The following is a 25026-nucleotide window of genomic DNA, read 5'->3' as shown; positions in this document are numbered from 1 at the left end:
CCTGCATTGGGCCACTTTCTGTGTATTAGTGTTAGCATAAAGTCCATATGACAGACTAACAGTCAAAATGCACCTCAAACACCAGGCAATTTTTTTAAGGGCTAGGAAAGTTACAGAATCCCCAATACCAGAATTCCTTCTATTTTGTTGTTCTGGTATCTTCCACCTGACGTTTCTTGTTCGTTCAACCTTGACTAACAACAGTGAATAATAGGAGCAAAAAAAAAAAAAAAAAAAAAACGGTCAGAGACAGGCTGAGAAGGAAATGACCTCACATCCTAAGTGAGATGTGAAGATATTTTCCACTCCTCTTCTACTGGGAGGTAACAGTTATACCTGTCGACCACTAGATGGCAGCACACACACATAAAAGGTATGGCTGATGCAACTCCTCAAAAAAAAAAATAAAAGAAATTGAACTAGTACTGGGAAGGAATCTGAACTACGAATCCCAGCATGCATTATTGAGCGCTTGACTTGCTTCTGAACAAAGATCTCAAGTCTATTACTCCTTCCTGCGTGGATCTAGAGGAGACGCCAAGTACTCATTCCTCTAAAGTAAGATTTCCTAATACTTATAAAACAAAAACTTTGGACTGTGGGAAGGGAAGATTTAATGCTCAGATGTTGCTTTGCTTTGTACATTGCATATTGTGAGATTAATCTCAGCAGTTAGATCAGGATAAAGACAGGTCTTTTTTTAACAAGTTTAAAATTTACCATATTTATAAGTTATTCAAAGTAGCTAAAGAAATGGAGAACTTTTACAGTATCTATCCTAAGTGATTATTTTTCTGTCTGGCTCATGGAAACATTTAGATATCCTTAAAATGTTCTATTTTTGCCTCTGCTGATCAAAATTAATATTGTCCCCCAATATTTAGAGTAAGAAAACCAATGTGCTCAATGTTCACATTGAATTTACTAGGAGTTGCCTGATTTTGATCATGTCTGGCTATGTTTGCACTCATTTCTCCCAAAGAAATCTGTTTTAGTTTGAGAATGAAACTTACCTAATGTGAAAGCTTTGGCTCCAAAATCTGGACTCAGTACAACAGGGAGGCCAAGTAGGGGGAGGTTTTCAAAGTGAGTAAAAAAGAATGCTTTGTGTTCATTACCTGCTTCTCAGGGTGTCAGAGATTCTTAACTTTGGACAAGTGCCTTTACAGTGACATGAGCCCCACATTACCTAGAAGGGTATTGTAAAATAACAGCTTCTCAATACACCATGCTTAGGACTGGAGGACCATAAAGACAGCTAGAGTCTTTCTAAAGTACACGTAGAATTTTTCCAACTTCTTCTGTGTTTAAAGTGAAATTTTATCTCTCTCGTAAGAAGAAAGTATTCATTGTCTCAGAGTAGGTCAGGCAGTGTAAAAACCACTACTCTGTTTCCTAACAAATGGGAACTAAGTGGAGCTTAGTTCCACTTAGTTCCACTTAACAGGGAGCTGTAAGCTGGTCCCTGGAGCTAGTTATGATGGGAACTAGTTATGATGGTGTGGTTGTCTGGGTCTGGTCCTCGGAGAGGCCGACTCCTAGACATACTTACCCAGGTGTGGATGGTATTTGGGGAAATGTTCCTGTGCCAGAAAATGCAGAGGGAACTAGGTAAGGCTGAGGAGCCATGAGATCACCACGGAAAGGAGAAAGAGCAAAGCCAGGTGGGATGGAAACATCCAGAATGCTGTAAAGTCTAGGAGACCTTCAGCAAGGCAGTCTTGAAAGTCGGCCAGGTCAAGCCATGAGAAAGGTGCTATCTCCTGGAAATGGGTCTGCCTTAGTCTCCAAATGGCCTCTGAAAAAGTGGCCTCAGGACAAACTCCTCATGGTTGATCACCTCCTGTCATCTGGGGTGAGTGAGCTACAGGCTCCTGCAGCCACAGTGGGAGTTTAAAGAGGTCTGCTGGGCTTGCAAGCATCATGTGTCAGTGCCCTGAGCCACAGGGCCGTCTCTTGGACCTGCAGTCAGAAGACCCAGGTTTGCACTCATCTCTGTACAACAATGGGCAAATCACAGCATCTCGTTGGTGACCAGGCCCCGGTGTCTCATCTCTGACACGCTTGTCATCCTCCAGGTCTCTCTCTTCACCAGCACCTCTCAGACCAACTGCAGGACCTCCCACCCACACCGCCCTGCGCCTGCCCAGGCTTGTTCTTTGCTGTGATCTTTCTGAAATACATCTCTGATCATGTGGTGTCCTTTCCATGCATCCTCAAGCCCACTGCCTACAGAAGAACTGGTGCTTTAGCATGTGGAGTTTGGTCCAAGGTGTGGAGGCATGAAAGGAAAGGGTGCCTTGGGTACAGGGCAGGGGGGCAGGTACGGGCCAGGCCTGCAACCTCTACTCTATCAGGCAGGCAAGTGAGCCGAGTGACAGTGAGGGCCATCTGTGCAAGTGCAATCAGGTGGCTCACTAGGCACCCATCCAACTCACTCTCCCTCTTGCTTTTCACTTTCTCATGGCTGGAAAACAAACTTCTCAAATTGCTCACCTCCTTTGTTGTTAGGGTGGCCAAGTTGTACAGGTCTGAGTCATGAAATGTAGGTGGAAATTTCCAAGAACTTTCCAATTTCTTTTTTTTTTTAAATTTTTGATTAGTACGTTATAATTATACATATAGTTGGATACACTGTGACATATTCATATGTGCACATAGCATAATTTAGTTAATTTCATTCCTCAGAAAATGAGGCCTCTCTGAAAGGCTTTAGTGTATTGGTACAAAGTATTGAACCCAGGGGCACTTAACCACTGAGCCACAAATCCCAGCCCTTTTTATTTATTATCTTGAGACAGCGTATCGTTATGTTGCTGCAGCTGGCCTTAAACTTGCAATCCCCTGCTTCAGCCTCCTGATGGGCTGAGATTACAGGTGTGCATCATTACGCCCAGCTGAAAGGCTTTAGTTTTTTACTCCTCCCTTTCTCTTTTTCCTAGAATATGAATGTGATGTCTGGGCCACAGCAGCCACTTTGTGAGTTGGTATGAAGTCAGAGGTACACTTGAAGGACAGAGCAGAGCAAGAAAAGGAACAAGGTTGATCACCACTAGACTCTCCCCCAATCCCAGCTCATCACTAGCTGTTCCTCTCACCCTATGATGTGCAGTCCAAGCTTAGCCAGATATCTCATGCACATTGAATTTCCCTTATGTCAGAGTTTCTCATTCTTTGCTTTTAGAAATTACTGATTATATGTGTTCAAGTGTTACTGTTACATGTTTAATTTGTAAAAGAGGATCTGCAGTGTGGTGTGAAGGATTGTTCTCACAGCAAAAGAGCCAGAAATTCAAGTTTAGTTCTGGCTCTGCCACTGACTGGCTTTATTAACGGGCAGGTCCAGTTCCCTCCTCTGTAAAATGGGGACATTGGACATGATTTGATTTTTCCAGCCCTTTTGTTCATCTCTGAGACCAATCAGGAAATCTTTTCAACGAACAAGGAAAAAAAATCATAAGTTATTGATATTGCAACCTCAACAGAAGTTTACAGGAGAGAAATCGAGAAGCAGCCCTGGGTGGTAAGGACACAAACGATGCTATAGCAATGGGTGCAGGGGTAGCAGGGAGGATAGTGAGGAGCAGGGTCAGAGGTGTCCTCTCCATCCGGAGTCCATCGCCCGTCATCACCTCAGTGTGTTGTGCTGAATGATTTTGAGGTACAAGGCTAGGTATCTGGAGTAAAGTGTCCAGGACATTCAGATGGGGGGACTGTTGGAACAGGGGTGCTGTCTTCACATTCTTACGGCAGCACACAGAGCTGTAATTCCAGACGTCACGGCCTGCACAAGACCAGGGGCTACAGTGTAAGCCATGGAATGCATTTGTCTTTAGATTAAACCACAGTTTCCTCATGGGTCGACTTGATGGGAAAGTCATCATCCTAACAGCTGCCGCTCAGGGGATCGGCCGGGCAGCTGCTGTGGTGAGTCACTGTCTTCTTTACTTGCCCACTTTTGAAGTGTTGAATTATGTGGCCCAATATAAATGTTGAACTATGGTTATTTGATTCTGCTCTGCTTTGGGGGCAGGCACTGAGTGATCCCAGGCTCTTGAGCATGTTGAGCAGGTGCTCTTCCCACTGAGCTACACCCCCAGGCATTTTGTTTTTTAAATTAACTTTATCTTTCTGTTGTCATAAGTTACCAAAAAAGTCACACTACCTGAAGCAGATAAAGGAATGAATACATCCACAGAGTATGTGATATCACCCATAACCGTGGATGCTGAGAAATGTAGTTCTCTGCCTCAAAAATGTTTCTGTACCATAATAAATTTACTGCAGGGGTCTCACAGAGGTGCATAGCTTTCTGAAATCGTGTCAATTCAGAATTAGGACTCCAGAGTTATAAAAGTGTCAGGCTACCCTTGTCTTGTGCTTTACCTCAACTTCTCCCACATTATACCACCTACCTGAGCTAATAATGCGTCGTAAGGGGCATGATTGAGCTTTATGAAAGTGCTAGTATACTCCTAGGAGGAAAATTCAATCCCTTTTCTCTTATAATTTGGAATCTAGTTAAAAATGGAATAACAACATTTTTTAAAGAAGTGTTAAAAACAGAATTTTAGCCAGGCGCAGTGGTGCATGCCTATCATCCCAGCAGCTCGGGAAGCTGAAGCAGGAAGATGGTAAGTTCCAAGCCAGCCTCAGCAACTTAGCAAGGCTCTAAGCAACTTAGTGAAACCCTGTCTCAAAATAAAAAGGGCTGGGGGTGTGGTTCAGTGGTTAAGTGCCTTTGGGTTTAATCTCCAGTACCAATAAATAAATAAATAAATACTATGTTGTTTGATATTAAAGAGAAAAAGTCAAAAGACATGCAGAATATATGTCACATTGTTCTAAAGAACGATGAAAATAAATAAAAATAATCAGAGTGGGGAAAGGGAAGCAAGACTGGGTAGTTTGAAATTCCACGTATTTTATAGGGGAAACAGCCATGAAAATAAGAAAAAAAGAAAAAAGATCAGATGTTTTCCATTCCTCCAAGCATTTTAATTGAGTAAATGAAGTAGTTATTTGTACTTTGTGTCTGCCAGGCTTTTGCAAATGAAGGTGCCAAAGTCATAGCCACGGACATCAATGAGTCCAAACTTCAGGAACTGGAAAACTACCCAGGTAAGCCACTGAGCAGCTGGACCATGGGGTTCAGAGTCTGTCAGGCATTACAAAGCAATGACATTTGAAGGTTCAAGAGAGCTCCTTGGCCTGGGGAGGTAGCTCAGCGATAAAGCACTTGCCTAGCATGCATAGGCCCTGGATTCAATCCCCAGCACCACACTCACACACACACACACACACACACACACACACACACACAGAGAGAGAGAGAGAGAGAGAAAAGAAAGAGAGAGAGAGCTTCCTATATGCCAGGGATTGCTTAATGAGCTCCTTAGCTCAGCAACACTGGCTGCCTCTTTAGATTCTGGCTCATTGGCCTCAAAACACACAAAAATCTGTGTCCTTAAATGAAATCTGGGTAACGGAGGAAGGGGCACTGTGGGTGCAGGGCTCAGATGATGAGCCAGAGCCTGGGGCTGTGCAGGTCCCACCACAAGCTGCGTTTGTCCACCGCCACCGTGCCCTTGGGATCAGTTGTGCTTCCACCCTCAGTTTTTAAACACTTTCAAACATGGAGGTTAATCAGCAATTTTGTATTTGGGGGAACAGTTGACTTCAATCTCTTGTTTCACATGATTTTTCTACATTGTTACTATCAAATGCTGGAAAGCGGCTCTTCCCACAGTAAGACAGCAGATCTTGTATTCTTGTTCCTTTTGGTGAATAATTAATGACTCTGATTTGTTTGTGAGCTTCGTTTTCTGGGTCCATTTCACAGTAATGCTCATCTTCTTGTGGAGCGGAAGGAACCTGAGTGTCCCTATGAATGTCTTTGGCCTTCTCCACATTCAGGCCACTTTTCTGCCCTGTATGCTCCCCCATCCCACCCCACCTTCACACTGGGCATGAACCCAGAGGTGCCCTGCCACTCAGCAGTATTCCCAGCCATTTTTTTTTTTTGAGACAGGGTCTCCCTAACCTACCCAGGATGGCCTTGAACTTAGGTCTTCAGCCTCAGGTTTCTGAGTGGGTGGGTAGGATTAGTGTGCATATCCAGGCACCCAGCTCTTAGATTTTCCTTGTTGTTGGGGATCTTGATCATTGTGGATCTCTTGAGGATTGCAGTTAGACCATCCATTTTTTTCTTGGAAGACATGTTTCCTTGATTAGCTCATAGAGTAAGAATTCTGAGGACACCGTCTATTTCCAGGAAAAAATGAAATCAAATAATAAAAGAAGAATATTCTGGTACTGGGGATTGACTCCAGGGGTGCTGAACCTCTGAGCTGCATCCCCAGACCTTTTTAATTTTTGTTTTTGAGACTGGGTCTACCTAAGTTGCAAGGCTGACCTGTGGTTTGCAATTCTCCTGCCTCAGCCTCCAAGTAGCAGGCTGAGCGACATCCACAGGCCTTGAACACTATTCTTTTTTTTTTTTTTACGATGTGGTTGCCTCATATCTTTTTTTTTTTTTAGCTGTAGTCAGACAGAACAACTTTATTAATTTATTCTTTTATGTGGTGCTGAGCATCAAACCCAGTGCCTCACACATGCAAGGCAACCTGAGCCACAACCCCAGCCCATTGAGCTATTCTTGATACATCAGATGAGTTTCCAAATTACAGTCCATCACCTGAAGAGCATCTGGGAGGCTCCATCTGAGGTGAGGGACAGCGTCTCTGAGGTTAAAGCAGCTCTGCAATAATGACCAGACTCAGCTGGGAAGGACTCTGCGATGGCCCTGGGATTCTTTTACTGTTTGTTGCAAGTGTGGACACTTTTGACAGCTTGACAGATATTAACTCCAGCAGCACTTTATAAATTGGCGCACTGACTAATCCAGAAGACATTCCCAGTGGTTTGGCAGTAGTTCCTCCCTACCCTGATACTGAAAGCATCACCTCTCAGAGTCAAAACCTGGAGAAACAGGTGTCTTGCCACCTCTAACAAGTACATGAGCACTTGAATTCTGTGGCATAAGGCTGGGACTTTTCTTCCTGTCTTCAATAGAGGAAGTCATGGTAGTCATGAAGAGGACAAAGCAAAACTGAATTCCACTTCTAAGAAAAGAAAAAAAGAAAAAGGGCAAGAGATGGTGCACACCTATAATCCCAGAGACTCAGGAGGCTGAGGCAGGAGAATCCCAACCTAGCTAGACCCTGTCTCAAAATGAAAAATTAAAAAGGACTGAAGATGTAGCTTGGTAGTAAAGCATTCCTGAGTTTATTACCCAAAAGAAAGAAAGAAAGAGAAAAAGACTGGAAAAAGAAATTTGAAGATATATACTTAAAACTTTTTATTTATCAATATGTTGAGAACTTAAGTTTCAAATTACCAAGCTATGTGTGAAGACTTGTTAGGTTACCTATTCACGACAACTCTTCTGTTCTGTTCTCTACAGCAGCCCTGTCCAAAAGTAACCTGATGTGAGCCACATGTGTATTGGTAAATTTTCTAGCAGCCACTTTAAAACAGTAAAACAGGTGGCAATTAATTTTATTATTTATTTAACCCAAGTTATCTAAAATATTATCATCTCAACATGTACTCAGTACTAAAAATTAGCAAAGTATTATACCTTCTTTTTTCATAATTAATCTTTTGATTTGAACTATCACAACTTTATTACAAGCCTCGATCAGTTTTTTCAGCTTTATTGAGTTGTAACAGTTGTAACTGTAACTGACAAAAATTGTGTGTATTCAAGGTGTACACCATGATGTGGTTGGTTTTATTGTTGTTGCTGTTGCTTTGGGGAATTTTTTTCCCCCATAGAACCCAGGGCTTCCTGTATACTAGGCAAGTGCTTAACCACTGAGCCACATCCCCAGCCCCAATGTGATATTTTGATATCCAAAATATCCATCACCTCACATATTTCTCTCTCTCTCTCTCTCTCTCTCTCTCTCTCTCTCTGTATGTGTGATGAAAATACTTAAGGTATTTTGGTTAATTGCAAGCATACAATACATGGTGTTAACTATGTAAATTAGTCTTCATAATTTACTCCTAACTGCAAGGTTGTACCCTTTGACCAACATCGCAGCATTTTCATACTAAATCTTCAAAATCCACGTGTATTTTACATATATGCATGTTTCAGATCACACCAACTATATTCCAGGTGCTCACAAGCCACATGTAGCTCACTAGTGGTTACCATCCTGGGATAGCATAGCCCTAAAGTCACATATCGTGGTGAGAAACCCTAAGAGATCACCCAGCTGATTTGGGTGTGCAACTACATTTACTGCAGGGCACTCAATCTAACTCCAACCTCAGAGCACTGCAATTACCCTGAAAGAAATCAGAACAGAAAACCCATTTCAAAGTCAACCATTCAGGGCCTGGAGTTGTAGCTCAGCAGTAGAGCGCTTGCCTCACACATGTGAGGCACTCGGTTTGAGTCTCAGCCCCACATATAAATAAGTAAATACAGTAAAGGTCCATCAACAACTAAAAATAAAAAAAAATCAACTGTTCAGTAAAATAGGACAAGTTACATGAATCAAGCTCACATTAGTCCTTGAATTAGCCAATTGAGTCAAAATATGTTGAATTATAATGCCAAGAAATCAAAGTAAAGCTGTTGTACTGGAAGTGAAGTCTTGCTGAAGCAAAAATTCAGTCTTCCTTTTCTCTGTTTGTTAGTCTTTTCTTTGTATATCAAAATAATAAATAAACCATATGTATTTTTTTTAAAGAGACATAAATGCTGATTTTGTTAGAGAACACAGATTTGTTTTAGTAACCAGTCCAAGGGCAACACAGTCTTTGGGGAAAGAATGGGCTGAAATGTGCCACTTCTGTCCTCGCTGCTGGGTTAGGACACGTCTAATGTGACTCAGTGAGCGTTCACCCTAAAGGCATCACTCAGAAAGGAGCCTGTTGTTCAATTTAGAAACGGCAAAGAAGAGGGATGGGGGCATTGGGGGGATGTTATACATTTTAATGAGATTTTTAAGATTCTTAAGACCCTGTAATGACAGCCCACCATCCTGTGTGCCTTAACTGGGCAGATACTGCATTCTTCACTCTCCATGCTTCAAAAACAGCTAAATTTTCAAGATTAAACATTTTTATGGTTATTGGTAAGTGAGTATTGTGCGTGCGTGTGTGTGTGTGTGCGTGTGTACAATCTCAGTGCACTTTATGTTTTAAACTTTCTTTTTATATCTGTTCTTTTTATATATGCATGACAGTAGAGTGTATATTGACCTATTACACATACATGGAGAGTGTCTTATTCTTATTAAGATCCCATTCTTGTGGTTGCACATGATGTGGAGTTACACAGGTCATGTGTTCATATACGAGCATAGGAAAGTTATATCCGGTTCCCATCCCTGCTTCCTTCCCTTCATTCCCCTTTGTCTAATCCAGTGAACATCCTCTGCCTCTTTTGTGTGTTAGCATCCACATATCAGAGAATGCATTCAGCCTTTGATTTGGGGGGACTTGGCTTATTTCACTTAGCATGATATTCTCTAGTTCCATCCATATACCAGCAAATGTCATAATTTCATTCTTCTTTATGGCTCAGTAATATTCTATTGTATATATGTGCCACATAGTAAATAGTGTCTTTTATTTCACTTCCAGGTATCCAAACTCGTGTCCTTGATGTCACAAAGAAGAAACAAATTGATCAGTTCGCCAGTGAGATTGAAAGAATTGATGTTCTCTTTAATGTTGCTGGGTAATTTATAACTCTTTGATTTCACTTTCAGAAAGTTTTCTATGACTTTTAAAAAAAATAATTTTGATAATATAGCAAAGTTACTCTTTGTGGACCCTGATACATTCCTTGAGAAGTATGACTAGATTCCAGACGGCATTTTCGTTACCCGTAATATTCAGCAAGTAAGACAACCAGAGAGACACACATTTGGGGCCTAAAAGCAGTTTCAGACCATGGAAGACAACTGGTACTGGTGCAATGCTGTGTCATGTGCAGTGGAAGTACCAGTGCTGTATCAGTGTCTGGAAGTGAAATAGTGATTTCTGATTATCTATTTTTAAAATGTAAGAATATACCTCGAGACATGACAAAAACAGCTAAGTTAGTTTTTGAGCATTTATTAAATTTTCAGCAGTGTAGAGGATACAGAAATACAGCATGTGGTTGGTGGTTCTCGCTGGCAGGGGGCTGACCTGTCTGACCAAACTGGGAGTCCTGCAGCACAAGGGAATCCCCCACCAACAATACTTAGTAATTGATTACATAACGAAACCAATAAGGACTCCAGTGTTAAGGAAGCTTCCCTGAGGAAGTGTGACTGGAACAGGAGAGCAGATTATTTTAGGGTTTGGTTTTGTTCTGCCGTGCAAGTAAACAGCAGCCAAGTTGCTTTGCTGTCCTGAGACACTGATTCCCACTTGGTTTTCTTGCCAATGATTTTTCTGGAGAGCACTCAATTCACACCACCTGAGGGCACTGTTGCTCTTAAAATAGAGTTGAATGGGGCTGATGTCTTAGATTCATTATTTGTTTTTAATAGCATTGATGTTTCCAGTGCAGCTGATATAGAGCTTCTCTGGTTTGGAAACCCCAAACTCTTGTCTTTTCCTTTTTTTAAAAAAAAGAAAAGAATATTGTTCTCAGATAACAAACGTTCTAGCTTAAGTTGTTGGGATCCTTACTAACAATATGCTAAGTGATACTATGTTTGAATTATTTAAAGTCTTGATAAGGCAAAGAGACAAGGGTCTAAGTCAGTAAGAGTGATTCACAAATGAATTATACATTTTAATAGCAGGTTTTGTTGTTGTTGTTGTTGTTGTTGTTTTGAACAGTGCTAGGGACTGAACTGGGGCCCCATGCATACTGACAAGCACTTTACAGCTGAGCTTTGTCCCTAGCCCTTTAATGACATCACCAACACCACTGTTTAATCCCTCTTTCAGTTTTGTTCATCATGGAACCATCCTGGACTGTGAGGAAAAAGACTGGGATTTTTCCATGAATCTCAATGTCCGCAGCATGTACCTGATGATCAAGGCATTCCTTCCTAAAGTAAGGCCACCACCACCACCAGGCTAGCACCACACTAGGTCTCCATGCTGGGCACCTAGGAAGGATGCCCATGTGTGCTGGGGAGTGACTATAGAACAACTAGTGTGCACTGAACATTTAAATCTGGGCATTTGATATCAATTAATTCACTTAACCTCTCTATTCATACATTCAAGGAATATTTATTAAACACTTTCTACATGCCAGGCTCTATTTCAACCACAGAAGATCCATCAGCAAACAAAATCCTTTTTATGAGAAAGCTTTCATTATTGAAGGGTGAAACAGGATAACAGGTAATTAAATAGACATAGAATATGTGGAGGAGTTGTAAGTACTGTGAAGAAGCCTATGAGATAGTTGCTATCCTATCACATTGTTTTAATCAGCTGCTTCACCGCTGTTAACTAAAAAACCCAAGCAGCACAATTGTAGAGGAGGAAAAGTTTATTTGAGGGCTCACGTTTTCAGAGGTCTTAGTCCATAGAAGGCCGGCTCCATTCCTTGGGGCTCAAGGTGAGGCAGGACCTCTTGGCAGAAAGGTGTGGCAGAGGGAAGCAGCTCACATGGTAATTAGAAAGTAGAGAGAGAGGTCTCCACTCACCAGATACAAATTTATACCCAAAGCCATGCCCCAATTCCCACCTCCTCCAGCCACAGGCTACCACTTCAGTGACCACTCAGTTAATCCCTATCAGGGGATTAATCCACTGATTGGGTTAAGACTCTTAGAACTCAATCATTTCTCCTCTGAATCTTCTTGCTTTTGGGAAACACTTCACATCCAAACCATAACATACATCCACAGAGGGTAAAACCGAGAGGTTAGGTCACTTTTCCAAGGTCACACAACCAACCAATGGCTAAAACCCAAATTTGAAGCCTGAAAATTCAGTGCCTCCTGAATTGCACTGGGAATGGATGGACCCTGTTGCCTCTCTCTACCCTGAAGATTCTCCTTTAGCTCCTACTTTAGCTGAGCCACAGGGGTACTAGAGAGAAGAGAGAGGGTGTACAGGAGCACAGACCTATAATCCCAGAGGTTCAGAAGGCTGAGGCAGAAGGATCTCAAGTTGAAAGCCAGCCTATGGAACTTAGTGAGACCCAACCCTGTCTGTAAATAAGATATTTTAAAAAGGGCTGGGGTTGTGGCTGAGTGCTTAAGTGCCCCCGGGTTCAGTCCCTGGTACCAAAAAAAAATGAAAGAAAGCAAACATTCCTCTTGAGTTAACTTCTTTTTAATTCTCCAGCCTTCATAAAGCTCATTAATATTTTAAATTTACTTTTACAAACAAGCATTAGAAACCTTTTAGGGAAGTGGCACTAAAGACACAGAGAAGCACAGATGCCAACATCGAGACAGAAGATGGCAATCTACATGCCAAAGAGTGGGCCTCAAAGGAAATCATTCTAGCAAGCACTCTGGAATTAGGACATATAAATTTCTGTCCTTAAACACCCCATATTTGGCACTGTCTTATGACAGCCTTATGAAACGGATGCAGCCCACTGTCCCTGAAGCATGACTGAATAAAGGTACAATTGAATCACAACACATTCCACCAGCATTGAAAGGTTGAATTGCTGCAAGAAATGGCATTTCTAACTGGAATATTATGAAGGCATGTTAGGACAGAGCACCTTACCTGCTGGGGATATAGTGATTTGTTTTGTGATATGGCACAGTTATAAAAATATGTAGAAGAGTTTAGCCTTCTTGTTTGGGTAAACCTCGCTCCTTTGTGTAAATACTTTCCTCGTAAGAGTGTTAGTATTTAAGTCTTGTAAAAGGACTGAAAGTACAGTGGACTTGATTGCTACACAAGTTAGCTGGGCAGGTAATTAAAACAAAAACAATAGCAACAGTAAAGAAATACTCATTGCCCAGTATAAATTGAAAACAAACAAACAAAACCCTTTTCAGTAGGAAGTATTCTACTAGGTTCTCTGGGGGTATAAATGTAGGATACATGCAGCCCTGACTTTGAATGAGCTCATAAGCCATTAATAGCAGACAATGAAAGAGACTGAGTACAGAACTGGCTCAGCTCAAGTTTGTAAAGTGAACCCTGGTGAAATGCAGAGGGGACACTGTTGCCCTCCTGTCCTGGCTGAATTAGATGACTGGGGGTTTTGAATGCCAGTCAACCCAGGACTGGAGAAGAGCTGTGTTAAGGACGCAGCAAAGCCGATACTTTGCTCTGAGAGTCAACCAGATGTCAAGAAGGATCCAGGTGAACATTAGCAGCAAGATTAAGGAAACTAACTTGATAATGAAGGAAATGTTTGGGGGTTTTTTTTGTTTTGTTTTGTTTTATCTGTTTAGTGCCTATAAGGGATCTTAGGTGTGCCCAGGAATGAATGAAAATATAAATGATTTATATTATTATATTTTATATATACATATATATAAATAAAATATTATTTGGAACTTCCATGTATTTTTGGAAGACAGATCCTTTGCACAGTATATGAGGATGAAGCAGAGCCCATGGTAAGGGGGAAATTACATCACAGTGGGTAAGACATGTATGAGACTCATTGGTAAAACAGAGCCCACTGCTAAAGTACTCACAAATACTAGATAAGGAAGTAGGTGTTGAGTATAGTGAAGCTGAAATTTAAACATGTAGGTTAACTTTCTAAATATACCAAGGTCAAGTTGTAAATTAATAAACTTGTCTATGACTTAAAGCTCTGTTTTTTTTTTTTTTTTCCTCCCAGGTATTAAGGTTTGAACTCTGGTTCTCACACTTGCTAGGCAAGTACTCCACCATTGAGCTGCATCCCTACATCTTTTTATTTTCCATTTTGAGATGGTCTAAGTTGCCCAATCTGACCTTGAATTTGCCATCTTCCTGCTTCAGCCTCCCAAGTAGCTAGGATTCCAGTCATGCCACCATACTCAACTTTAATCTTAACAATGATCTATAAGAGGCAATAACACACATTTATTTTAAAAAAAAAACTTTGAGAGGTAGTTATAATTAGGATGTAAAATCAGAAGGATTCAGTGCAAGTTGTTTAAAGTGGCTCAGACTAACTTAATTACCAGTTTCAAACACTTGCATCAGAAGTCCCCAGGCACGGTCTCAATTCTGTCTCAAATCAGCCAGGTGCCTTGGGAGATGACACATGCTCTCTTTCTCGGTATTTATTTCTTCTATCCAAAAATGAGGGCCAGAAATTGTGCAATCACTTCCAGCCCTAACTATGTAGGATCTTCCCTGTCATAAACTATGACACACATATACCAGTTGGAACTTTCCAGAGGAAGCCAGGATTTAGAGCCTGGGCAGAACGGAAAGATCAGGTTGTCAAAACACAGAAACAGTTGCAGAATAATTTTGTTTATGTGGAGATACAAAAAAATAAATAAATAAAATAAAGAACACTGCAAGATTGAAAGATCAGTCAAAAAACAGAGCACAAGGTGAACATACTGTAAGAAGAGGTCCATGCAGAATGCAAGTTCCACCAGAGGAGAAGATCCATTAGGGAAAAAATTGGGGCCTGGCCTGAGCTAGTGTTGGGCAAGGAACATAGCCTAGAAGAAGTGAGCAATGTCTTCAAAATTGGCTGATGGTCCTGGGTCGAATGGATAGTATGAGTGTCAGTGGGCAGGACAAATGCCTCCAAGGTGACTGTTTTCTAAGTTTTGCCCAAAGAATTACTGCATTTCAGAAGACTGGAGACTGAGCCTACATAATAGCCTTCTTTATATATTAAAATAGCTTGAATATATTCTCAGTGTATTATAAGTAGATTAGTTACTAAATTGAATGAGAAAGAGCGACTTTAAGGCTTAGTTTATACGTAAGATAGTTTATACCAGTAAGATAGTTTATACCAGTAAGCATTACTAACATTCCTGAGTTTATACCAGTAAGCATTACTAACATTCCTGATCCCTTTAAGAGAACCCCAATTCATGATGATCCCCTTTATCATATAAGGAAACACAAAATATTAGTTTTTCCTAGCTATCTTCCTTGACATGGTTGGGTCACCACAGCTTCCCTTGGTGTCCATTTAGTACATTCACACAATGCCTTGGGGCTATTTTAGATTGTCAGTTCTTAGGTACAATTAGTAGCTAAGTGTTAGAACCGAAAGTAAGTCCTAGTGACTCAGGAGGCTGAGGCAGGAGGATCACAAGTTTGAGGTCAGCCTTAGCAACTTAGCCCTAAGCAATTTAGGGAGACCCTATCTCAAAATAAAAAATAAAAAGGGCTGCAGATGTGGCTCAGTGGCTCAGCACCCCTGGGTTCAATCCCCAGTACAAACAAACAAAAACCAGAAGGTAGAAAAAGTACAATAAAGAACCCTATCATCTTGGCCAGCCTAACCCTGGATTTGTCTGTCACATACCTCTCCCTTTCCTACACCTCTTTTTTTCCTGAAAACTGCTAAAGAAACTCACCTTGACAGAAGTGATTTTTTTTTCTCTAGACCCTTTGCATCACCTATAGAGACCCCTCCTTTTTAAAACCCTTTCTTTACTTCATTTTCAAGATATGACCACCCTGCTGGGTTTCCTGCGGTTCTCTAGTTTGTTCTGCACTACCCCCAGCAGTGATGTTAACACTTTGCTGCTCTCTTACTCTCCACCATCTCTGCCTTGTTCTTTTTTTTTTTTTTTTCTTTTCATTTGTTCTAGTTTGGTATACACGACAGCAGAATGCATTTCAGTTCATAGTACACAAATGGAGCACAGTTTTTCGTATCTCTGGTTGTACACAAAGTAGAGTCACACCATTTGTGTCATCAGACATGTACTTAGGGTAGTGATGTCCATCTGATTCTTGTTGGCCATCTGCCTTGCTGTTGATTTCATGGGAATTTAGTGCCAAGGGTTCTTTCAGCTTCCTGCTTCTTTCCCCAAAGCAGCCACGGTGCCCATGTCCTTACACATATTCCTATAATCTCAAAAAACATTCATGTTATGGCTAACAAAGCATACGTTCATTTGAAAACCTTTTTGTAATTCATAGCAGCTGTGTGTATTATAGATTCTGTTAGGTTTGGGACAGGACCCAGCAATCTGTCTTCTAATCTAGCACCTCAGGAAATTTTGATTCATCAAATTTTATTGATGGTCTACTGTGTAACCTTTCTAAGGGCACAAAATAGCCAAAGTCCCTCCTCTTGTTGAATTTACATTTTAGTGGGGAAAGCCTGAGGGAGGCATCCTTAGGAAACACTGTCCTGAGTGGGACTCACTTCACTGCAGTAACTATGAATCAAGTCCTGCCTACCCAGCTGGTGATTGCTACCTCTGCTCCTCGGACATTTCTGGGACCCCACTTTTACCATCTTTTCCTCAATCACTACATCAGCTTTCACTGGTCTCTGAATGCTGCCACAGTAGTCTCTGTAATCCTAAATCTGAATCGGCCTCTCCTCCTCTGCTTTAAACCCTTCCATGTCACTGACTCGGGTTCTTTGGTTTAGCCCCTGATGAACTCTGCACCCTCATTCTTTCAATACTCTGTGTTCCAGCCAGGCCCATCCACTCCTCCCAGTTTGTACATGTGATACCCTTCCCTTGAAACACTCTTTTATTTTTCTAATACTTTAGTTTTTGGAATTCTGTCCTTATACCTCCCACTCAGGAGCTCCCCTCCAAGTGCCCCCCCCCACCAGCCTGGATTGGTGCCTCCTGCCCCCACCCTTCCCTTAGATCTCTGGAGTTCTTCACTGTCATTAGACTTTGATTATGTCAACCACACCAGGCTGGCTGGCTGATTGACTGCTCCCTATAGACAGGGCTGTGTCATTTATCTCCGAATCTCCCGAACAGTTAGTATTCAACAAATAGGTGTTGAGCTAGTCACAGTGGCACATGCCTGCAATCCCAGCAACTCAGGAGGCTGGGGCAGGACATTCAAGGCCATCCTGGGAAACTCAGTGCAACTCTCTCAAAATAAAAAATTCTGGGGTATAGTTCAGTGATAGAGCTCCCCTGGCTCAATGCCCAGTTCCACAACACAAAAGATATGTGTGTGTGTGCATGTGTGTGTTTTGAATGGAGTGATAATGTCCTAACATCAGGAATACACCGTAATGATTGGCTTCCATTCGTATTCCATTTGGCTCGGAGTTCATCCTTGGTCATGGACTATGGGAAGGTGGTAAGGCTCCTCAGAGATGTCAGTGAATGTGTCACAGGCCACCAGTTCCCAGCGGCAGATGGGTGGGCCGGGTGTTGTGGGTTTACTGTTAACAGTTTCTAACACAAATAGTTAATGCCACGGTTAAATTGGTTCTGCAAACCATAAGTAAATTAAAACATTTTAAAGCCAGAGTATTTTGAGCTACAGAGTATCTCCCTGTTCACAGTTGTTTTGTTTTGTCAGATGCTTGCTCAGAAATCCGGCAACATTATCAACATGTCCTCTGTGGCCTCCAGCATCAAAGGTAGGAGTGCCTTCCTTCCTCTGGAGTTCATGATGCTCACACGCACACACTTATGAGCTGTGGGTTTGGGGAGTACACATAGCTGAGGTCATAAGACCCATATATCATTTCAAAACTGCTTTTTTAAAATGTTGGTAATACATTCCTTGACCATCAGACCTATTGTCATAGACATAAAATTAAATATCTTCTTTGTCTTCCTGTTCTGCAGGGGCTCTGTCCCAGGGAACAGATTCAGGGTTCAGCAGGTAGAAGAAGATGTGAGGCATATTGGTCAACCTTTATTCAGAGACGGCCATAGCCATTAGCCAGCCCCCATTTTCAGCTTCAGCCCCCAGTTCCGTTTTAGCCCCCACCCCAGCCCATTTCCATAGGCCCTTTTTATATGCAGGCCAAACAAATAAGGCACACTACCAACAGGGGCAGGGGGGGTAGTGGTGCATACTCACAAGTTAATGTGTGTGACCTTGAGTCTATACACTGAGTCACAGTGTTTCTGGCCTTGACTAACCCTTACATAGTCAGTTCTCAGACCTGGCTACACACTAAAAATATAACGTAGGGCCTGGGGTTGTGGCTCAGTGGTAGAGGGCTTGCCTAGCATGCATGAGGTACTGGGTTCTATCCCTGGCACAACATTAAATATAAACAACTAAATAATCTGCAACTAAAAAAATATTTTAAAAAAAGAAAAAAATTTAATAATAATAATAAGAAGAAGAAGATGAAGAAGAATATAGCCCATCAGAAGTTTTGGCGAGGGAGCCTTACTACAGCCATTTTGGGGCCAGCCCTAACACTTCCCTTTTATTTCTTCTAATGGACATGGAGATGACTGTGGAGCTGGGGAAGGAAGCATTTATCAGTTAATTAATCCAAAATTATATACTGAGTTGGGCACAATGGTACAACCTACAATCCCAGCTACCTGGGATGCTGATGTAGGAGGCTCCTGAGTTTGAGCATAATTTGGACAGCATAGTGAGACCCTGTCTAAAAAAAAGAAAGAAAGAAAATGAAGAAAAGGGAGAAGAAAGGAAAGATCCATGTACCTGAAATTACTCTGCAAAATGGTAAAGTGCAGTTATAAATGTTAACATAAACTTCTATTCCTCAGAAAAAGTAAAAACAAACAAACAAACAAAAAACACAAAAGATGATAGAATGATAGAGTGAGCACCTGTCTCCCCAAATTCATAGTCCAAAAGGAGGAGAAAGGCAGGCAAACACCATCCTACAGTGTGAGAGTGTTCTAACAAGAGGTTTGTGCAAAGTGCCCTCACATTATAGGGGAGGGGACTCTGCCCAAGGGTTTGAGGAATGCTTCCCAAAGACAGTTGATTTAGACTCTGAATGAGAAGCCAAGTCGAAGGAATAGGATGGCAGGGGAAAATGGAGATAATGTCACAGCCTGGCTCAGGTGGATTTGAGTTTTAAATGAAACAGCTACTGCTGAGGTAATGTTTCTTTTCTTCTCAAGGACACACACTCTCAGCATGCTCAAGGGAGGAATGTAAAGAAGTGCCTACACTTGTATATATTGCTTGTTTTTTGCTTGGTTTTGTTTCTCCTCCATTTTTTTTTCTTTTAGAATCTGCTTAAGAGTTATAGCAATGGACAACAAGAAGCAGACTGCTGTTGGTTATTAAGTAACTGCAGCATCTCAACACCTGGGTCTCAGTTAAATTGTGCCTATACTAAAATTATTTTCCTAGGTGCGGCAACTGGCCTATTAAAGGAGAAAACCTGATTTCTTTCTTTCTTTCTTTTTTTTTTTAAGGAGGGTGGGAGGAAGCAGGAAAATACTATTGAGAAAACTACCTTGTATTTCCTCTCTAAAAGAAACTGTGTTTCTGATTCCTTCAATTGTCCCTCTTTGCCTTGCCCCTCAGGAGTGGTGAACAGGTGTGTGTATAGCACCACCAAGGCAGCCGTGATTGGCCTTACAAAGTCCGTGGCTGCAGACTTCATCCAGCAGGGTATTAGGTGCAACTGTGTGTGCCCAGGTGAGTCCGGCAATTTCAGGGCTGTGAACTTGTCCTTTCTGATATCCTGTTTGCCACTGTGAGAGACATTTTGCGTAAGTTCATTTACCAAATGTTACATTGTAGTCTGTCATTGGGAAAAGTTCAAAAGAAAGATTCTGGTCTTCCTAAGGTAAGAGTCTTCCAGTTGTAAGTTGGGAAAGAGACCCTTAGTCATTAGGAAAGAGTCACAGATGCAAAGGATTTAAAAGCCACCCACATGTGCAGGGCAATTTGCAATCAAGTGCCTAAGACAAAACTTGTTAGGGCCTGATGTTTGGGAATCAGACCAGGGTGACCTTATCAGGGGAAAGCTAAAAAGCAGACCATGTTTATAAGACAGGAGGGAGAAAGTAAAGGGAGTCTGGCAGAGCATAGGGATCTATCCAAATCATGGGGTGACTCAGAAATCAAAAGGAGACTTTAACCCTTCTTTATGCAATAAAAAGGGGCCTGCAAACTAAGGTCTGCAGGCCAACTCTGGATACCACCTGTTTGGTTTTAAAGTTTTATTGGAACACACTCACAGTCAACTTGCCATGTATTGGCTGTGTTTTCAGGCTGCAAAGGCAAAGACCAAATGGATCTCAAAGCCAAAAATGTTTGCTATTTCTATCAAAAAAAGTGTTCTGGCCCCTCATACAAAGGAAGAAGAAAAGTGAGACTTTCAGTAACTGTGGATGTGTCTGTTTGATAGATATTGCTTTGACCTAGTCCCACCACCCAAAATGAATAGAGGGTACCTAATGATTATTAATGTCCTCCAAAAAGAAACACTGCCTATGCAAGATCATAGTTTTCAGAAGTTGTCTACTGACGTTGGAGGATTTGGGAGGACTATTTTTAAATTACCTGTGGGACCTTTCCAAACCTGAAGGGCATGGCATGCCAGAATTTGGGGAAGGAGTTGATGGGGGAGAACTGCCTGTCTTTTGGAAAGTCCCACAAGAGATTCTGCTTGAATCTTGGGATAAAAAGATTTCCCACTTACAGGAGGGAAAACTATGAAATATCCTTCCAGCTACAGATTTTCAGTGATTGAGATATGCTGCTTTATTTTTCTTGGAGTAGAAATGTAAATATAGATAACACTAAGAAAAAGAATAAAACAGGAGAGAGGGTTTCTCTGGGTTTTGATGTACACATTGGTGTTACTTGAATGTAGCCATTCTTGGCACTATTTACCCAGTGGAGGAAAAAAAATGGCAAAATGGTTTGGAAAATGTGGTTATTTTAGCAGCTGGATTTTTCATAAGATTGGAAAATATGTTCCCAAAGTCTATGGAACAAGGAACAGTCTGTGATTCACAGAGCCAAACACAGAAGAAACCTGAGCAGGAATGAGTGTGACGGGGACGGTGCTGATGATGTGAGTCAGGAATCTCCAACCAGATATGCGTAGACAGGGTGTCTGTCCGTCTGTGTCATGGACCCAGCAGAGTCAAGTGACAGCTGAATTCATCTGCAGGCATTGGCTTGCTCTACAGTTTTCATTTAATAGCCATCAGCACCAGCCCTGTAAGATGCCATGCTCACCCACCTCAGTGACAGCAAACTCTTAAAGCTTTAAGGGTTTTGAGGGGAGTGTAGAAACTGAAGGTACCCCCTGATAGTAAAACTTTGGACATTAAGGAAGCTGTTGACAAGGGGGGAAACATTGGAAAGTGGGCAAAAGCAGACCTTAGTTCCTGTAGTAATGTGAAGGTAGAAAATATTTCTAATGAACTGGGTGATCTAGCTAAGGCAGTTTCCACCCAGCGTGTTGAAAGTGCTGTCTGCTTATGATAAAGTGTAAAAAGAGAGAAAGAACCTGAAGAAAGGGCTCACCTGACATGTAGGTGTCAGGGTTTCTGATTTTGAAGATTCTCAGCCTCTCCATTAGAAATGGAAAAAATGATACCACAACTAAGAATTTTTTTTTTCCTTTTTTTTCCTCCAAGGGGTTGAACCCAAGGATCTCCAGCTCTCTTTTTAAAATTATTATTATTATTTTATTTTGAAACAAAGTCTTGTCAAGTTGCATAGGGCCTTGCTAAGTTGCTGAGGCTGGCCTTGAACTTGCAATCCTCCTGCCTCAGCCTCCTGAGTGGTAGTGATTAGGATTATAGCTGTACGCAACCATGCTCAATTTAAGTAATGGTTTCAGAGCAGAGATCAGATCTATGGCATTCTCAGGAGCATATTCTAAAGATGAAGCTGAGGGTATGACTGTAAAAGCATTTGTTACATTTGTTACAACCTCAAAAGATCACATGGTTCCCCAGAGTACTAGACTGTAAGGTCTCAAAAAAAAAAAAAAAAAAAAAGTCCTCTAAAGAGAAATTACAGATTATATGAGTTATAATCTGGGAAGTCTTGGGCTGGGATTGTGGCTCAGCGGTAGAGTGCTCGCCTAGCACGGGCAGGACCCAGGTTCGACCCTCAGCACCACATAAAAATAAAGGCATTGTCCATCTACACCTAAAAAATAAATAAATAAATAAATAAATAAATAAATAAGAAGTCTGGAGAGCTTGCTGCAGAAACACATGGACTTTAAAATTTTAGTTTCATTCTTATTTTTCTTTTCTTTTTGGTGCTAAGGATTGAACCCAAGGGTGCTTAAACACTGAGCCACATCCTCAGTCCTTTTTATCTTTATTTTGAGACAAGTTTTCACTAAATTGCTTAGGGCCTCACTAAATTGCAGAGGTTGACTTTGAACTTGCAATCCTCCTGCCTCAGTCTCCTGAGCTGTTGGGATTACAGGAACACATGCTACCATGCCTAGCTTATTTTTCTTTTTCAAAGTAAAACAATTTCAAATCATAATTTTTATTAAAAATTTAAAACAGTGGTTAAAAACAGGAATTTAGAACCAATGAAAATAGGCAAAATTTTAAGGAAGATTTATAGCCACCTAAATCACCAAGAATGATGGCAGTGTTGGAGTTGTACCTAAGGATCCCTACAGAAAACTTATCAGCAAAGAATGTTTTTGAGATCATTAAGGCAAACTGGATGATAAAATGCTTGGATGATTTTATTTACATCTCATTGTGGTTGTTACAAATAATCATAGTCTGTTTGAGAAAAATCATAGTAATGTTATTAAAGAAGTTACATGTCAAGAGATCAGGCAGCCAAGGAGAAATTGTCATTTTAAGTCAAAGGAGAAGGGTGTCACTAATTGTATTATATGTAAAGGAAGTTTAAAGTTTAATTATCTACTTTTTTGGTTTAAAGAAGTAACCAAACTGAATGTCATCCTGTGATTTAGGAACCGTTGATACCCCATCTCTGCAAGAAAGAATACAAGCCAGAGAAAATCCTGAAGAGGTATTACTAGAATTTTAAATATGTTTAAACATTTTGGTTAAAAAAATGTCCTCTTCCTTACCCAGAGTAGACAAATTCATAGAGACAGAAAATGGTTACCAGGGGCTGGGGCAGAGGGGAATGAAAAGTTACTACTTTATAAGTATGGAGTTTCATTTTAGCAAGATGGAAAGCATTCTGGAGATTAGAAGGTGGTAAGACAATGTGAATGTCTTTAACACTACAGAACCGTGCACTTAAAATAGTTAAATTGTAAATTTCATGTTACATGTTTTACCATAAAATAAAATAAAAAACATTCTTCTTTTATATCAGCTTTCTGATGTGTCACAGCATCTGTAGGTGTCATTATATCATGGATAGTTTGAGCACCTTGGGTGAAAGAATCACCATAACCCCAGCTGATGGTTCTTCAAGGTGGCAAACCCATAGTTCCTTTGTAGATTTCCTTGCTTTTCACACCTTAAAGAAGTTGCAGGTGTGCACACATGTCAGCCAGCATCACTGATGTCTGGAATGGTCTCTGATCCCAGGCACTGAATTATTTCCTGAAGAGACAAAAGACAGGAAGATTTGCAACTGCGGAAGAAGTAGCCCTGCTCTGTGTATATCTGGCTTCTGATGAAGTAAGCATCTCTCTTCCCAGGAAGCTCATTACCCTCCATCACATTTGACTACTATTTTCTCATCAACCTAAAGTCGTTCAGGTTGGCACATGTATGCTGAGGTGCTGTGTTTACGAGATAGGGGCATGTTCTGATTTAATCTATTTAAGGAAAGGCCATTTGATCAGAGCCAGTGATCCCCTTATTCAACTTCTGTGTGTTTGTGTGTGTGTGGTGCTGGGATTAAATCCAGGGACACTCCATTATTGAGGCTACATCTGCACCCCTTTATATATATTTTTTTAAATTTTGAGACAGCGTCTTGCTCAATTACTAAGGCTGACCTCAAACTTGCAACCGTCCTGCCTCAGCCTCTCGAGTAGCTGGGATTGTAGGTGTGTGCCAGCACACTTGGCTCCCTTATTCAATTTTAATGTCTTAAAATCATAAAGCAAAATAAATGGAGGACTACTTTCAAAAATTATAATTTGTCAGATGTGGTAGTACATGCCTGTAATCCCGGCTATTCAAGAGGCTGGGAGGTGGTAATCCCAGCTTCCTCAAGAGGCAGGAAGACTGCAAATTTGAGGCCAGCCTCAATAACTTAGACTCCGTCCCAAAATAAAATTTTTAAAACAGGGATGATAGTGACTGTGGATGTAAGTCAGTAGTTGGTTAGAGTATTTGCCTAGTACAAACAAGGCCCTGGGTTTCGTCCTCAGCAGAGGAAAACTTAAAATTGGAGACATCCTGATTAAATGTAAGTCAGGGGGAACTTCTAGGGTTGCAAGAGCTTCTGAAGAACTGGGGAGAGTGTTAAGGGGTTCATCAGATTTAGTTGTGTTCAGGGGAGTCAGGATTGATATGTGGTGTTTTTAGTTTTACTGGTGATTTGTTAGGGAGAATTCTACTGGCTATTTTTTTTCCTATTACTTAGTTTTCATTGTGTATGAAAATTCTTAACTCTCTCCTACTTTGCATCTGTTTAGCAACCAATTTCATCCTTAATGCCTAGTGTGTATTTTTAAATGACATACAGCTGAGAAAACAAAAACTACATTATAAGGTATAGAGCACAAGAGCATCCTCTTTTGTTTTATGTCTTTGAATATTACATAAACAGGGATCTGGGATGAATGGGAAGAGAGGAGGACAGGGTTGGAGTGGGACTAAGGAGGTGTATTACTCATCAGTTAGCTCCTCTTTACAGTAAAGTGGTGCACACCAGATGGCTGGTGAGTGTGGCAAATACAGGATTGAAATGTTTTAGTGACAGAGGAGCCACCACTTCTCAGACCTGTTAGCAAACCTTGTTAATGGCCAGAGAAAGGGCTAGGCAGATTATTAGTGGAGCAAGCACAATAGCCTGTGTGATTCCTCTGACTCCATATCTTCAGAAGAGCTCATTTGCTTTAAAAATACTGCTGATGATAAGTCATATTATCCTTATGTTGCCAAATATCAAATATTCTTAATATGTGTAACAAAAATGGCATTTGTTTTGGTTGAGGAGCTAGAAGCAGTTCATAGTAGAGTTTGCTTTTCTTTTCTTTTTCTTTTTTTTTTTTTTTTTTTTTTT

At 41.1% G+C, this 25026-nt stretch overlaps 1 protein-coding gene across 7 annotated transcripts in view; it reads left to right on the top strand.

Moving 5' to 3' along the window:
- Positions 1-404: 404 nt before the first annotated feature.
- Positions 405-25026, top strand: part of Bdh2 (3-hydroxybutyrate dehydrogenase 2) — a 26108-nt gene continuing 1486 nt past the window's right edge. The window contains exons 1-10 of one of the 7 annotated variants that reach the window (XM_015484611.2): positions 503-558; positions 2943-3041; positions 3837-3927; positions 5043-5121; positions 9667-9763; positions 10972-11080; positions 17440-17500; positions 19393-19506; positions 22784-22842; positions 23376-23468. In XM_015484611.2, the coding sequence (XP_015340097.1) occupies positions 3856-3927; positions 5043-5121; positions 9667-9763; positions 10972-11080; positions 17440-17500; positions 19393-19506; positions 22784-22842; positions 23376-23468 (684 nt within the window). In that variant the 5' untranslated portion in view covers positions 503-558; positions 2943-3041; positions 3837-3855. Of the gene's footprint in view, positions 559-2942; positions 3042-3836; positions 3928-5042; positions 5122-9666; positions 9764-10971; positions 11081-17439; positions 17501-19392; positions 19507-22783; positions 22843-23375; positions 23550-25026 lie in introns of all 7 variants that reach the window. The other 6 variants (XM_015484610.2, XM_048813676.1, XR_007351399.1 and 3 more) reach the window with 6 other exon arrangements.

This window comes from Marmota marmota, unplaced genomic scaffold, assembly GCF_001458135.2.
Source record: "Marmota marmota marmota unplaced genomic scaffold, marMar, whole genome shotgun sequence".
NCBI lineage: Eukaryota > Metazoa > Chordata > Mammalia > Rodentia > Sciuridae > Marmota > Marmota marmota.
The sequence above is the reverse complement of the archived record's forward strand: the minus strand, read 5'-3'. Positions and strand labels throughout refer to the sequence as shown.